Raw genomic sequence first — 13,811 nt, 5'->3', positions numbered from 1 at the left:
CCCAGCGCCGGCGGTGACGCGCAGTGGTGGTGACGCGCCCTCCTCTCGCGAGAGAGCGGGCGGCGCGCGGCCGGCGGCGGCCGCTCCCCATAAATAGCGGGGCGAGGCCTGGCCTCCCCAGCCAACGGCGGCGGCGGCCCTGTGCTTGTGCTTCAGGCGGCGGCTCGTCCCTTCCCGGGTGAGTACGGCCGCCCGCGGCGCTCCGATCCGCCTCTCGTCGGCCGCGGGGGTGAGCGGGGCGGTGGGAGCGCTCGGCGCCCGCTCGCCCCGCGACGCTGACTCCGCAATATGGTGGAGCCCGGCGGCGGAGCGGGCGGGGGCTGCGGTTCCGGCTCCCTCTGTGGCCGTCATCGCCCCTGAGGTACTCCCTCCCCGAATCCCGGTGTATTGCGGTAGGCTGCTGAAGGCACCCCGGAGACCAGAAAGTCCTGAGACGCTCGTCCGCCCCCGGCAGGGGCCCTGAGCTGCTCAATGACTGGATAGGACCCTGGTGACAGCTGGGGCGCCTTCCTCCTGCCTTGGGCCCCGCCGTTAGCCAGGGCAAGCTTCTTGACTCTTCTGCACGGCCCGTCATGCTGCTTTCTGGTCTTTAACTTATTTCCATAGCGGGGGAGGGGTGGGGAAGTACAAGTTAAATTTGTGATTGACTTTATGCGCTTTCCTGTTCAGGATCTTCTGCTGTCTCTGAAATATGCTTATGTGCCGTGGGCTTTGATTTGGGCATCTTGCTCACAGTCTCCTGTGAAGTCGATCTGACTTTTGCCGGAGCTGAAACTATTCAAGGGATATCTGAAACTGTGCTATCTTCCCTGTCTTTAAGAGCAGGAATAACTTTGCTGACTAACTTTGCTATTTTAGTGACTAAAATTCAAATCCATGCTGTGTGTGGGTGGATCTTTTGGGACACACTACAAATACTGATTGATCCTAAAAGTAAAGGCACCTTCCTTCAGAGGCCAGATTCTGTGCCGTTAGCCGCTTCTGTTCTACAGCGTGCTTTGGAGTTCATAGTGAGCTTTAGTTGTACTCGAAGTAACCTGACTTGTAATGCAATGTGAAAAACATAACATGTTTCTGGGGGCATTTCAGAGTCTTTGCTACTGCTGTAACCCTTGCCTGTTACCTGCTTTTATGTCCCATGTACAGTGGTTAATCTCATTACAGGCATTTACCTTATGGCATGTGTGTGTTAATATGTGCAAATATGCCTGTAAAATATTAACAGCCTGCCTCTGTCCTTGTTCCCCATTATGCAACGGGGAAAAGTTTTACTTGACCCCAGGTAGAATATTAATACACTCCTTTTGATATTGTCATAGCATTGAAAACCACAGTCCTTTTGAGGACCGACTTCTAGCTTGCCTCTCTGTTGCCTTTATTATGCAGGTTCTTCTGGAACCCAACTGTCATCTGAAACCATCAAGGCAAAAAGTGCTTCTTGCAGATTTAGTTCTGCCTGCATGTGTGTATACGATGATAGTGCACTTCTGTGTGCTCCATGTGTGGTTGTGCAAAAGCCCTCTCGTTTTATAGAGCTCATATGGGGAGAGCTGTTAGTATTTTCTCCATGGGAATACATGTTGGAAAACAATTGAGTAGTGTAGGCTTGTTGTATGACTGGTATCTGCAGCCTGTTTCTGTGTGGGATGGGTAATACTTAAGTCTAAATTAGCATAAAGGAGAGTTATTTTCTGCAGTGGGAAGGCCCTATGCTCTCTGTGTTACAGGAGTGCTAACTTCTGAACAAGCTGAGCAGGGGGAGCCCTATTTGGGCATCAGGCATGGCACTAGAGATAATGAACTCCTCGAATTTAGTGGAGTGACTTGTAAGAACTGAACTGAGGTTACTGAAATGAGTACTTCATCTCAATCTTCCATGTGTTTTCAAGATTTGGACAGCAATGATGACTCAAATTTCAAACTTGACTTCCTTATGCTAACAGAAGATCTAATCTGATTAAAGATATTGGTAGTGGATTCTTCACCTGACTTAGACATCCTAAACTAGAGTTTTAGTGACTTGTTGGCTGGCATTTCTTTGTCCTGGCTCAACAGATAAGCCCAAGTGTGTCTATTTCCTCTTGAAAAATCAATTAATCCACTAGTCAGTAACTCTTGGGTAATTCTGCAATGCACTGCTGTACCTCAAAGCCTGTGTCTTGCATGTTCCCTACTTTTGTTGCCTAAACCAAACAAAGTAATTAGGAAACAAAGTTTTGGATTTGTAAATTGTTACAGTAAAATGTAATTCCTGTATGCAAGAATGTGAACATCCTAATCCCCTTGATCAATGGGGTTGATTACAAAATGGTTGTTGGTTTCAAAGTCTGGTGATTAGATGAAGTGGATATGAGGGTGCCGTAACTCAGATATGCTTCTTTCACAGGCTGTGTAAGACTCAACACCTGAAAAAATGGCATTGGCAGCAATTGATCCACAGCAGGTATGTCTGAGTTAGCTCCATAGGTTTTTTTAATCCGGTTCAGGAAAATAGGAGTCATCTAACTTCTTTCCCTTTCAAACAGAACATTGTATCAAGGGTTGTCAACCTTCCCTTGGTGAGCTCCACCTATGATATGGTGTCGACAGCTTACATCACCACAAAGGATAACCACCCTTACCTGAAGTCAGTATGTGAGATAGCAGAGAAAGGAGTGAAGACAATTACTTCGGTAGCCATGACAAGTGCTATGCCTATCATCCAGAAACTGGAACCACAAAGTAAGGCAATGATGGAGCTGTTGATAACTTTAATTCAACTGATTGCTTTGTATATCCAGATACACTTAGAGTATAACATAGTGATGCTGGTCTGGAGTGCTGTTTCAGGTAGCTGACTAAACCTGTTGCCTGGCTTGTTGAGTAACTAATTACAGATGGGTATGATTTAACAGACACACACACACAAAAAAATCCAGAGCCAAAGCAGATTCCAGCTTTTGTAATAGTAAACTGACTGATGCCTTATGCGAGATGGTTGCGTAGTCTCTTGCTCAACACCTTCCTCACCTTTTACCTGGTTTCAAACACTGCTTTGTACTTTCTCCTGTGGAGGACAACTTGTGGTTAAATTTGGCAACTGTGTCACAAGACTGTTGTAACTAGGAGCCTGATTTCACAAAGTGGCAGGAGGCCAGGTGCTTCAGCTTGTTCTAACAGTTGCTTGTGAAGTACCAAATGGATTTTCTCTGCCTGCAAGTGAACTTGTTTCTAGCACTGAAAACCTGCCTTGTTCTTGAGCTTTGCTACTTCAAATCTCACTGAAAAGGGGAGGAAATTACTTTAAAAGCGTTATTGCATAATATCTGTTTCAAAAGGAATTCTCAATTGGAGTTATTTATACTAAGGAGAAAAACAAAAAATAAAACTGACTGTTGTAATTTCTTTTATAGTTGTAGTTGCCAACAACTATGCGTGTATAGGTCTAGACAAAATTGAAGAGAGACTGCCTATACTGAATCAACCCACTGACAAGGTAAGTTCTTTCCATATACGTATGCTAAGCAGAAGAACTACACACCCTTCTTTTCTATTATCACTTAAATACAGTGAGGCAGATTTCAATAAGCCACGCCTGAAGCACAGCTTAGCCGCAATGAGGAAGTAAAAGGGGTTTCTGTAGAATTGTCTGTTACCTTTGGGAGGCCATTAAGTCTTTTTTTTTTTTAATTTACCCACCGTTTGACACATTTATCTATAGCTGCTGTTCACTGATGGGCATCTTTCTTAAAATTTGAGTCTTTGTCTTTTTCCTGCTCAGTGTGAAGCAAATAGTGCCTGAATTACATTGACTGAAGTGTTTTGAGCTGAAGGATGCATGGCAGTCATATTTTGTTTTGTCTTGTACATAGGTTTTCAGGGCAGAATTTCACCTAGATAACCAATACTTGTACAAGCTTTAGCATAAATGTATATGTCCTGCATTATGTAGCTCTCATTAAAAATATTTCTAGTGAATCAACCTGTTTCCTATGGCAGGTTGTCGCCAATGCCAAGGATGTAGTTGTTGGAGCCAGAGAAGCTGTAACAACCACTGTGACTGGTGCCAAGGAAACTGTTGCTCACACAATCACTGGAGTTGTGGGCAAGACTAGAGAAGCAATGCAAGACAGCGTAGAAATGACCAAATCAGTTGTCAATGGCAGCATTAACACTGTCCTGGGAAGTCGTGTGGTGCAAATGGTGAGCAGTGGAGTGGACAGTGCTCTCACTAAATCAGAGACCCTTGTAGACCAGTATCTCCCACTTACAGAAGCAGAACTAGGTAAGAACAATTCAAGGTTTAATTTTGTTGGAATGCTTGCATTGGAGAGAAGCAAGCAATCATCCGTTTACTACTTATAGTGGGGAGGGGGCACATGCTTCCCAAACAGCCTTGCTGGTTGTAATAGCCTCTTCACAGGGAAGCAGAGTGAAACTAAGGATTTCCATGGTGGTCTATCGACCTATCCTGGTGCTAAAGGACTACTAAACAAGTCCAGTATTCAGCCGTTACTGAGCAAATAAAATTGCCTCAGATCTTTTAAGTTTTTTTCCAGTGGTCAATTTGCTTCCTTTCTACATATCTAGAGAAAGAAGCTGCAAAAGTTGAAGGTTTTGAAGTTGGAGTTCAAAAGCCAAGCTACTACGTTAGACTAGGATCCCTGTCTTCAAAGGTCCGCACACGTGCCTACCAACAAGCCTTAAACAAAGTTAGAGATGCTAAACAGAAAAGCCAGGAGACAATTTCTCAGCTCCACCACACTGTTAGTCTGGTAAGTTTAAGCTTTCACTTGAGGCATAAAAAACAAATGTTGGCATAGTTTTAGAGTGCAGAAAACAACATAGGAAAACTGGAACTGCGCTCTCAAGCTAAGTGCATTTTCTAAATATAAAGCATTTCCCAGTCAGAGCTTTTTACCACCATTCAGGAGAGGTTCTAAATCAGGCTGAGCTGTAAACTAACCAGCAGTTGCTTGTAATTCTAAACACTGCAGAAATTGAAGTGATATGTTTAAAATTATATTCCTGGTTTAGAGTGCTGGGTTTGACACAGCCTTCATTCAATGACGAAAGTGTCTTGTAATGTAGTAACACTTCAGTACTTAAGTTCTTTTTGTTAATGTCATTTTTTTTAATGGGCTTGCTCTTCTTACTGTGGGTATCTCTGAGCATTCCTGGGTACTTCAGTAGTCTTATCCTAACAACATACCTTTATGCACAGGACAAACTGTGCCTAAAGAGTGATGGCCTTCTATATACTTCCAAATCCTTGTGTAGGATGCTAGTGGGGGAGAAGGAAATAGTTGAGACAGAGGGATACACCACATAATATCTCAAACCTGCTTCCAGTTTTCCCTTATTTGAAGAGAAGGAACTCACTCTTACATTCCTCAGTCTTTTATGCTGAATTTTTAAAGTATTTAAAAAGGAGGTTATAAAGCAGGTAAGCTAGGGTAGCCCTAATAGAACTGTTTAGACTCTTTGCTTTACTTACTTATTTGGCTGTATTTCAGATCGAGTATACCAGAAAGAACATGAATAGTGCCAATCAGAAACTTCTTGATGCTCAGGAAAAGTTTTATCAATCCTGGGTAGAATGGAAGAAAAATACAGGCCAAAATGATGGTGATGAACCACATAGCACTGAGGTAAATAGATGTAAACAAGAAATAAATGGATTGTATACTGTCAGTGGCAAACTAACAGTCCCCAAAGTGCACAGCATCTTAACAGCACAGAAGCTTATTGTGCAAATGTGGAATCTGAATGGTGAAGCTCAGGGCAGCTGACTAGTGACTACTATGAAAAGTAGGGGACACTCAAACTCTTAAATGAGACTACTTCCTACAAGCACTCTGGCATTCATTCTCCTTTCAAGAGAATGCTCATCCTGTTTATCATGTGAACCTGTGTTGGGATATCCAGATCTAGATCAACTAGGACTCACTTATCTTATACGGCCAGACCAGAAATAACAACTTCTCAGCATACAGCAGTCTTAGGCACAGACTCGGTGTCTTACACATAGCTTTAAATGACATTGATTCATTGATTACAATATGCTTACCTGCTGTAACTTGTTATCCAGTGTTGAAACAAGACCTTGCTTATCTGTTGCTGGATAGAACCTACTAATGTTTCTGTTCCACAATACTTGAACATTGAAGAAATATCAAGTAGTTTCAAGTCTCTGACTCTTCAGACTTAAGATCTGTTTTATTATCTCCTATACCTTTTATTTTACTTACATCCCCTTTACCTTGCTTCTTTATGTACCTTGAGCAACATAAAGCTGCTATAGTCATAAAAAGATACTAAAAATTGTACTAAAAAGATGCTGTTATACTTTTTGTTTACAGCACATTGAGTCAAGAACTCTGGCTATTGCACGGAGCCTCACTCAGCAGCTTCAGACCACCTGCCTCACCCTGGTCTCAAGCTTACAGGGGCTGCCACAGAATGTGCAGAATCAGGTTTACAGTGTTGGGTCAATGGCAGGTGATGTCTACCAGAGCTTTTGGTCAGCATCCTCCTTCCAGGAATTATCAGACAGCTTTCTTACCACTAGCAAAGGACAGCTGAAGAAAATGAAGGAGTCTCTGGATGATGTGATGGATTATCTTGTTAACAACACGCCACTCAACTGGCTGGTAGGTCCCTTTTACCCACAACTGCCTGGCATTCAGTGTGCTGAGAGCAAAGGTGAAGGGGAGAAAAATTCCAGCCAGAAAGACAAACAGCCTGAACATGCTACTGAATAAACTGCATAGCATATATGTACTCTGCTGACTGACCAAACAAGTTGCCTTAGCAAGTGTAGCTGTCAGAAAATCCTTGGAGAAAACTCCATAAATATAGGAGTGGGGGAATGATACAGAGAAAGGATGCTGTCACACGTGGTCTGTATTGTCCTCTGTAGTTAAGCCAGTCTAAAAACTCAAACTGAATCAATTGCCTAAATATGGACAGCTTACAATTGTCAAGATGGCTTGTTTGGCTGTCAAAAAACCTCACCATGCTTATTAATGTTATTGATACCATTATTCTAAATGAAACCAACCATAGCTAAAAGCCTTTGATTTGTTGCTTAATCTATACTGGAATGATATAAAAGCCTTACATGCTTTTAAAATGCATTTAAAAGCCTTGCAGTCTGGCTAGGTATGCTTAAATTCCATGTTTGCTGCAGATCACATATTTGATTATTATGGATCTGACTGTCTCAAATTCTGCTCCTACACAATTCATGACAAAAGTTTGGTGAGTGCAGCAGTCCAAAGCTGAAACTGGGTTTTCTGAACAAGTCAGCTGGAGTTACTTAAATGCTGTGACAGTGCTAACATTAACTATACGAACTTGTATAACACAATAACCTGACCATAGAATATCTCAAGTTGGAAGGGACCCATAAGGATCATCGAGTCCAACTCCCTTCTCCTTGCAGGACTACCTAAAACTAAACCGTATGAATAAGAGCGTCGTCCAGATGCTCCTTGAACTCTGACAGGCTTGGTGCTGTAACCACTTCCCTGGGGAGTGTGTTCCAGTGACCAACTAAATCATTATCAATACTTTTTTATTATGCAGTATAAAGACAAGATTCATGCTGTTTGTACCCAGGTGCCTGCTGTTGTGTGAGTTGTTCTTTTTTTTGTAGCCACCTTTTTGTAACTCATTTTGTATGTTAGTAATAAATGCTTCAGTAGCCAAAGTCTGTCTCCATTTCAGTGGTGTTTAAAACAAATGTAACTTGCTGTTCTGTGACTCCTTCAGACTGGGTGTAGCAGAAAGCAAGCTTGAAATGCAAATGAAGTAGACATGTATTGATGTGTGTGTATAGATGGGCAAGTTACTGCTGTAGCATTTCCTTCCTCTGTTTGAGTTCCTGTGCACCCTTCCATTCAGTCTTAGCTTTACTGCTGCTTTTTTGGTTCTTGCTATTGCTTACCTGTAATGATGACCTAAGATGTGAGCTGATGGATGTTCTAATATTGATAAGAGAAGGATATGGACAAAAAAAAATCCTGTTGTGCCTTCACAGCAGGTGTCCTGTGTGCATGAGACCACTGGTTACCTTTGGCTGCTGGCTGCCTATGAAGAGTATATACTTCTCATCTGCAAACACCTGTTTAACTTTACCCTCTTTTGAACTTGAGTGACTAACACACATTAACACTCAGCTACTGGGGTGGAATTGTTCTCAATAAATCCTATGAATCCCTCCCCTGGAAGAGAATTACAGTCACCAAGAAATAAGCTTTCTTGGTTTAGGGCTGTCCAGGTAGGTTTTGTGTCTGTGTTCTTAATGCATGCCCTGTGCAACTTGTAAGTTGCAATCATTTAGTTTAGCAATGCTGGCCACCGTTTTCAAAGAGGTCACCAGATAGTGTGAAGCAAAGATGGAGTTCAAAGGAAGCTTGTCACCTAATGCCATGTTGCTACATGGAACAATTCCCCCACCTGGTAGAAGGTGGGCACTAAAGCAAATTGTGTTGTCTAGCCTTCTAAGGCAAGCCTTCTTACATAAGCTGTTAAGTTGGGGTTGGTCTAGAGGTGTTAGGAAGACTGTGTTTTAAGCACAATATTAAACAAAATGGTAATGACACAGGATTCTGTAACTTCCAGCTTTAAATACTTGCATTTTATAAGGGGATGGTTTAACATGAAATTAACACTAGATGGTGAGATACCCTTTTCCAGCTATGGCCTGAGTTAGGACTTCTGGAATTCTTTCAGCAATTAGTTCTGCTTACTTTTAAGTATTGAGTGAGTCCAGACAGAGTATATCCTTTTTATCCCAATTTGTAGTAAAATTTTTACAGTACATAAACTGTTGCAGAGGTGCTTGGGAACAGAATGTGACTAATCAGATCTGGGAGCAGCTGGCAGTTCAAAGAAGGGAATTCCCATTCTTATACATGTTTTAAAATCTGAAGGCTGTGAGCCTTCATTCTGAGGTGATCAATCAAATAGGATATTTAAACTGTTCACTGTGTTTTGAGAACTGAGAAAAGAACGGCACCATCTAGTATTAATGCAAGAGCAATACATCCTTCTGTTCTGCCTTAAGTTGCAATACTGTTTTGTACTCTCTTAGATGGTTGTCCAGCTTTACTAAATGTCAGCAAGCAGATGAAGTAGAAAGTAAGGAAAAACATTACCAGCCTACACCTTCAAATAATTTCTCCCTCACTGTGCACTGTTGGGTCGCTTCTGTGTAAAAGTTACTTTCACTTCTGACACCTGGCTTACAACTGGTGGCTGTAAATAGAGGAATGCCTGGTTAAATGTGAACTTAATGGTTGGGTTAATAGCCTGCTACACCAAAATGCCGTACACAGGTTCCTGTATCATGCTGTTGTGGTGTGTCGTTGTTTCTTTGGATCCTGCCCGGACCTGAAAGTGTGTAAGTTTCTATCCTCAGCCTCAGCAGAATTAGGAAGACTTCTTGGAGAAAGAGGGGGCTGAATAATAGCAAATCAGTACATTTCTGATTTACTATATTGGATAAAAGTCCCTGGATTGACATTAATAGGCTCACCTAATAAGGACATCACTGGATGTTTAAACTAAATTGCAACAGTAGCTTGCATGCATATCTTGCTGTAACCTAGTACAGCATATCCCTAGACTCTTCTAATTACAGTTAGAGTGATTATTAAAATGTCCTCTGGAGGCAAGAGTGATGTAGACACCTTCCAAACCTCCTTTTTTTTTTTTTGCCACAGAGTATTGAAGCTGAAGTAATAATTCCTGAAAACTCTCAGATAGGAGGAGGAAAACCTAAGAAATTAACAGAGTAGAGCCTGCTCATAAGCTATTCCTGCCATCTTACCTGTTTCTCTATAACTGCATATCAAACAGCATCAGCTACACTGATCAAATAGCTCAGCTACACTGCACAGAAACTTGCTTGCTCTTGGGCTAGAAAGCTATGAAGTCTCTCTAGAACTTTTCAAAAAAGATAAGACCAGATGTGCTGAAAATTACAGGAAATAGTTGGTCATATTTGTGTCAAGGCAGATAAACCAGATGAAATGGAACAGAGTGCCAAAGGCTGCACACAAAAACTGGGACGGTAAAGTTTACAATACTAATGAAGTAATTATCACTGGTAAGATTATCTAGGGTTTATTTATAATTCAGAAAATGATTGTCTGTCTTCAAGAGATCATTAAAAAATCATTCATGCTAGTTGAAACTACCCCTTTCCAGGCTCATTTAACAGAGAACTATTATTCTATCATGCTGATAATATTTTACTACAAAAGTTTTAAATATATGCCTTTGTAAATATCTCCATATGGTATAAAAGTTTTGGAAACACATATTTATAGCAGCATGCACATTGGTCAAATCCAAATTACAAAATCTGTATAAGAACTGGAGTTGCAGGGGTATAACTAGTTTGCCTCAAACTAAAAAAAGGTGGAAAGCTTTTGAAACCTCTTCCATTCCTTAAGATGACTTTTTTCCAATAATCTTATCCAAACTGCAACTTACAGTAATACTATATAGCTAGTAAAATAGGTGAAAGTGTTTGGAAAGGGTTTGATTTATCTCTCTTTATTTAAAAAAAAACAAAAGCAAACAACCAAAAGCCACAAAAAAACCCCCACACAAAAACTTATCCAAGCCATCTAATTTAAAAGAGAAAACAGAACCTAACTTATTTTTAAGCATGATCTGTTGGTCATTTACATGATCAGAAAGTCTTATGTGCAACAGCTTGCACTTAACTAAATGCTAAAAACATTTAACAGTGTTTTGTTAAATGTATTTCTTTTCACACTCAGAGGGGAATTTTATTTCTTTTGGATAATACAGTCTTTGATGACTCAAAATAAGTGCTTGTTTGGAAGTGTACAAAGTAAGAACCATCTCTCAACTGCAAGTGGCTCAGTTCTAAAAATATATTAAGGAAGGAAAAAAGGATTAATTAAAAGTTAAGTTAGCATTGACATTAACATTTGTATATAAAGACAGCAAAATACTGAAGTATGTTTTGCACTATTCTGTGTAACTGCATCTTAAGACGAGGAGTCATATCTGGCTTTATTCTTTGTTGCAAGAATTGACTTACTGCTTTGTTTCAACTTCCTATCAACTGTGAAGAGTGATACGGAACTGAGGGTCCTTTACCTAGGCAAGCCCATAACACCATGGGCTTTGCATTGTTTTAGTTAGACTGGTGCAGATGTCAGAACATGCTATTCCTATACAATTCAGCATGTTCAAAACTGAGATAAATCCTACTGACATCAACCCTATTTTACTCTGATGCTGACAGATATGGTCCAATTTGAAATTCTTTCATGGCTATGAACATTTTACTAGTATGTTAAAGGAGTCAGCTGCTTATAATGTGTACATTAAAGACATGAGAAAGCATAAACTTAAATTCAAACAATTAACCTGTCATCAGTAAGAACAACATGGATATAAGTAATAAAAGTGTCTTAAACCTAGGATATGGTGAAAATTATCACTGGTCAGACACAATTACTGAACTGTGCCCTGCTAAATGTAAATACAGAATAAAACAACTTGTTTAAACCATCCCTTTGGGCACATTTTTAAATGAGTTTGCATATGGACTGCTTGGCCTTAATCTTGTTTGGATATGCCCATTTGTATTGCAGTATGAAATACAGGGTCATGTGCTGATAATGGGAAAACTTGTTGATTTCTTTAAGTGCAGTAATTAGAGTCTTAGGTCAACTGCCATAAGCAGAAAGATGCAAGATAATTCTTGCTGGTAGAAATATGTGTTTTCTCCCATTCCTAGTGCCTTTTGATTTTTTAGGTAAGATTATTGATCTTATTTTGATCAAGCTAAGGTTCTCAAAGTGGTCTATGCATTTCATTGTATTCACACTAGTGCCTGATAAGTAACATACTGCTTAAATTCTTCTGAAGCACGGTTCTAATCAATATTTTAATTAATATTTATAAGTCCCTGGTACCCTATGGCTTCCTACTCTCTAAGAAACTGAGTGATTCATGTTCAGTGCTTCAGTACTATCTACAACCTGATAGCTGAAACAGTAATCCCTTTATCCTTTGATGTGTTCTCTGTTCTTCTGGCATGTCTTCATAGCAAGCAAAGCATAGATTTGTCTTGCATACTGTCTTTCATAAAAGTAAGTCATAAACAAGGTTAGAGGATTCATTAAAACTGCTTTTCCAGTTTTCCACTGAGTTTAACTTACACAAATGCCTAGAAGCCTCTTCAAGTTGTTGCTTCTTTCTACATGCAGATCCAAAGTCCTGTCAGCATGCAGCAATTGTTATGTGCTGGTGCTGTGCCAGGTTCCAAGTATGTCACATCACCAACATTAAAGTTAACCATGAATCAAACTATAGATATAAGTATTTTTCACTTGGGGCAAAAAACTTTTGGTTATGACTAAATTGCTTAATTATATCCCATTTTTCAGAAGTGCCTAAGTAATCTAAGTCCTCCTAAGGGGACTTAAGGGTTGGCACTTAAGCTTCTAAGTATCTTAGCCAACATTTTTAGAAGTGTGTAACATCCATATATCCACTAATGTCTCTGGCAGTTCCCAAAACCTGGCACTGCTTAACAGTACAGAATACTTACTATGCATGCAATTGCAACAGAGGCCAAAGTGGGATTGCAGTTCCAGGCATTTGTTTCCTCAGGAAAGGTTTGATGTGGTGGGCAGGCAGAGCAGTACAGAGTAATCCGTATCAAGCTCCTCAGGGCAGGTTCCTTTGTAGACCCCATTGCTCCCAAGGAAAGAAGAAAGGCAAAATAAGTTTAAAAACTTCCTTTCTTAATTTTCCAGTCACCAGTTTCACTACACTCCACTAAATTCAGAAATTCAGCTCTGTTCCACCTCTACTATAAAATCCTGCCCCCTAAGGAACTGATGTACCTCTTTTGTATTGTAGTATTTGGTCTGTCTTAGTGCTGTGTGTTTCGTATGTGACTCAGCATATTTCACTCTGTATCCAGTATTTTGTGTCTGATTTCTAGAGATGCTGAGCATCTTTGCCTCATTACTTCAGTGAGGAGTACCGCACAAATGTATTTAGTTTTACTTTTAAATTGATTGAAATTTCATTCCTATGCAGGTTCCAGATTTCACTATTACAGACCTGTCTTCAGAGTCAGATGATATCCCAGACATTTTGGATTTGGATGAAGATGATCAACAAGACTTTTCACGCACAAATGGCCCCTACACTACGGGGCAAAGAGCTGAATAAAGAGAAGCATAACAATGTCTTTTTGATACAATGTACTTTTGCCATGTTTAACTTATATTTCTCCTTTTTAAAGATGAACCTGCCTAGCTTAGTGATTTTGGGGATATTTTTTTTAATCACTGCTGTTTCACTTAGCTGCATCAAAATGCTGGTTTCTTTCCACCTAAGGAATGCATGTTGCATTGATTCATTAGTATGGGTGTCAAGCTCCCATTCTACAAGCCAGGTGTATCCAATTGATCAAATCTTTGTCAATGTTCTGCTGGCAGCAGCCATAAGAACACTCCAGTGCTTTGCATAAAGGGCTGCCAACAAAAGGAGTGGATGAGGATTTGCCCACAAAGTTTTCCCTTTCAGTCTACATGAAAAAGCACTTCTGCATCTACCTCTTTGCTGCTGGAAGGGGTAAGAGACTTCGTCTGTCTCAATTTCTTTTTGTTAGGCTCTGTACCTACAGAACTTAGAAGCTTAGAGCTTCCCTTTGGCAAGAGTGCTTTATGCACAAATGGACTCCCTATCTCTCTACATGCCTTCTGTGTGCAAAAATTTTAGCCATCCTAATGCTATCAGTTGTGCAGACCTGAGAATAGAAG

At 40.5% G+C, this 13,811-nt stretch overlaps 1 protein-coding gene across 2 annotated transcripts; it reads left to right on the top strand.

The window, feature by feature from the left end:
- Window positions 1–2,413: 2,413 nt before the first annotated feature.
- PLIN2 (perilipin 2) lies at window positions 2,414–13,218 on the top strand (the record flags this gene model as incomplete). 2 transcript variants are annotated; one of them, XM_082012760.1, is made up of 8 exons in its annotated part: window positions 2,414–2,443; window positions 2,526–2,721; window positions 3,393–3,475; window positions 3,979–4,264; window positions 4,570–4,754; window positions 5,496–5,630; window positions 6,342–6,632; window positions 13,084–13,218. In XM_082012760.1, 8 exons carry the CDS (start codon window positions 2,414–2,416, stop codon window positions 13,216–13,218), a joined length of 1,341 nt encoding a protein of 446 aa, XP_081868886.1. The 2 variants fall into 2 exon arrangements, with proteins under 2 accessions (XP_081868886.1, XP_081868887.1); XM_082012761.1 differs by lacking the exons at window positions 5,496–5,630; window positions 13,084–13,218 and having other exon boundaries at window positions 6,342–6,743.
- Between the last annotated feature and the right edge of the window lie 593 nt (window positions 13,219–13,811).

This window comes from Phaethon aethereus (assembly GCF_964289735.1).
Source record: "Phaethon aethereus genome assembly, chromosome: Z".
NCBI classification, from domain to species: domain Eukaryota; kingdom Metazoa; phylum Chordata; class Aves; order Phaethontiformes; family Phaethontidae; genus Phaethon; species Phaethon aethereus.
This window is presented reverse-complemented; position numbering and strand designations above follow the sequence as displayed.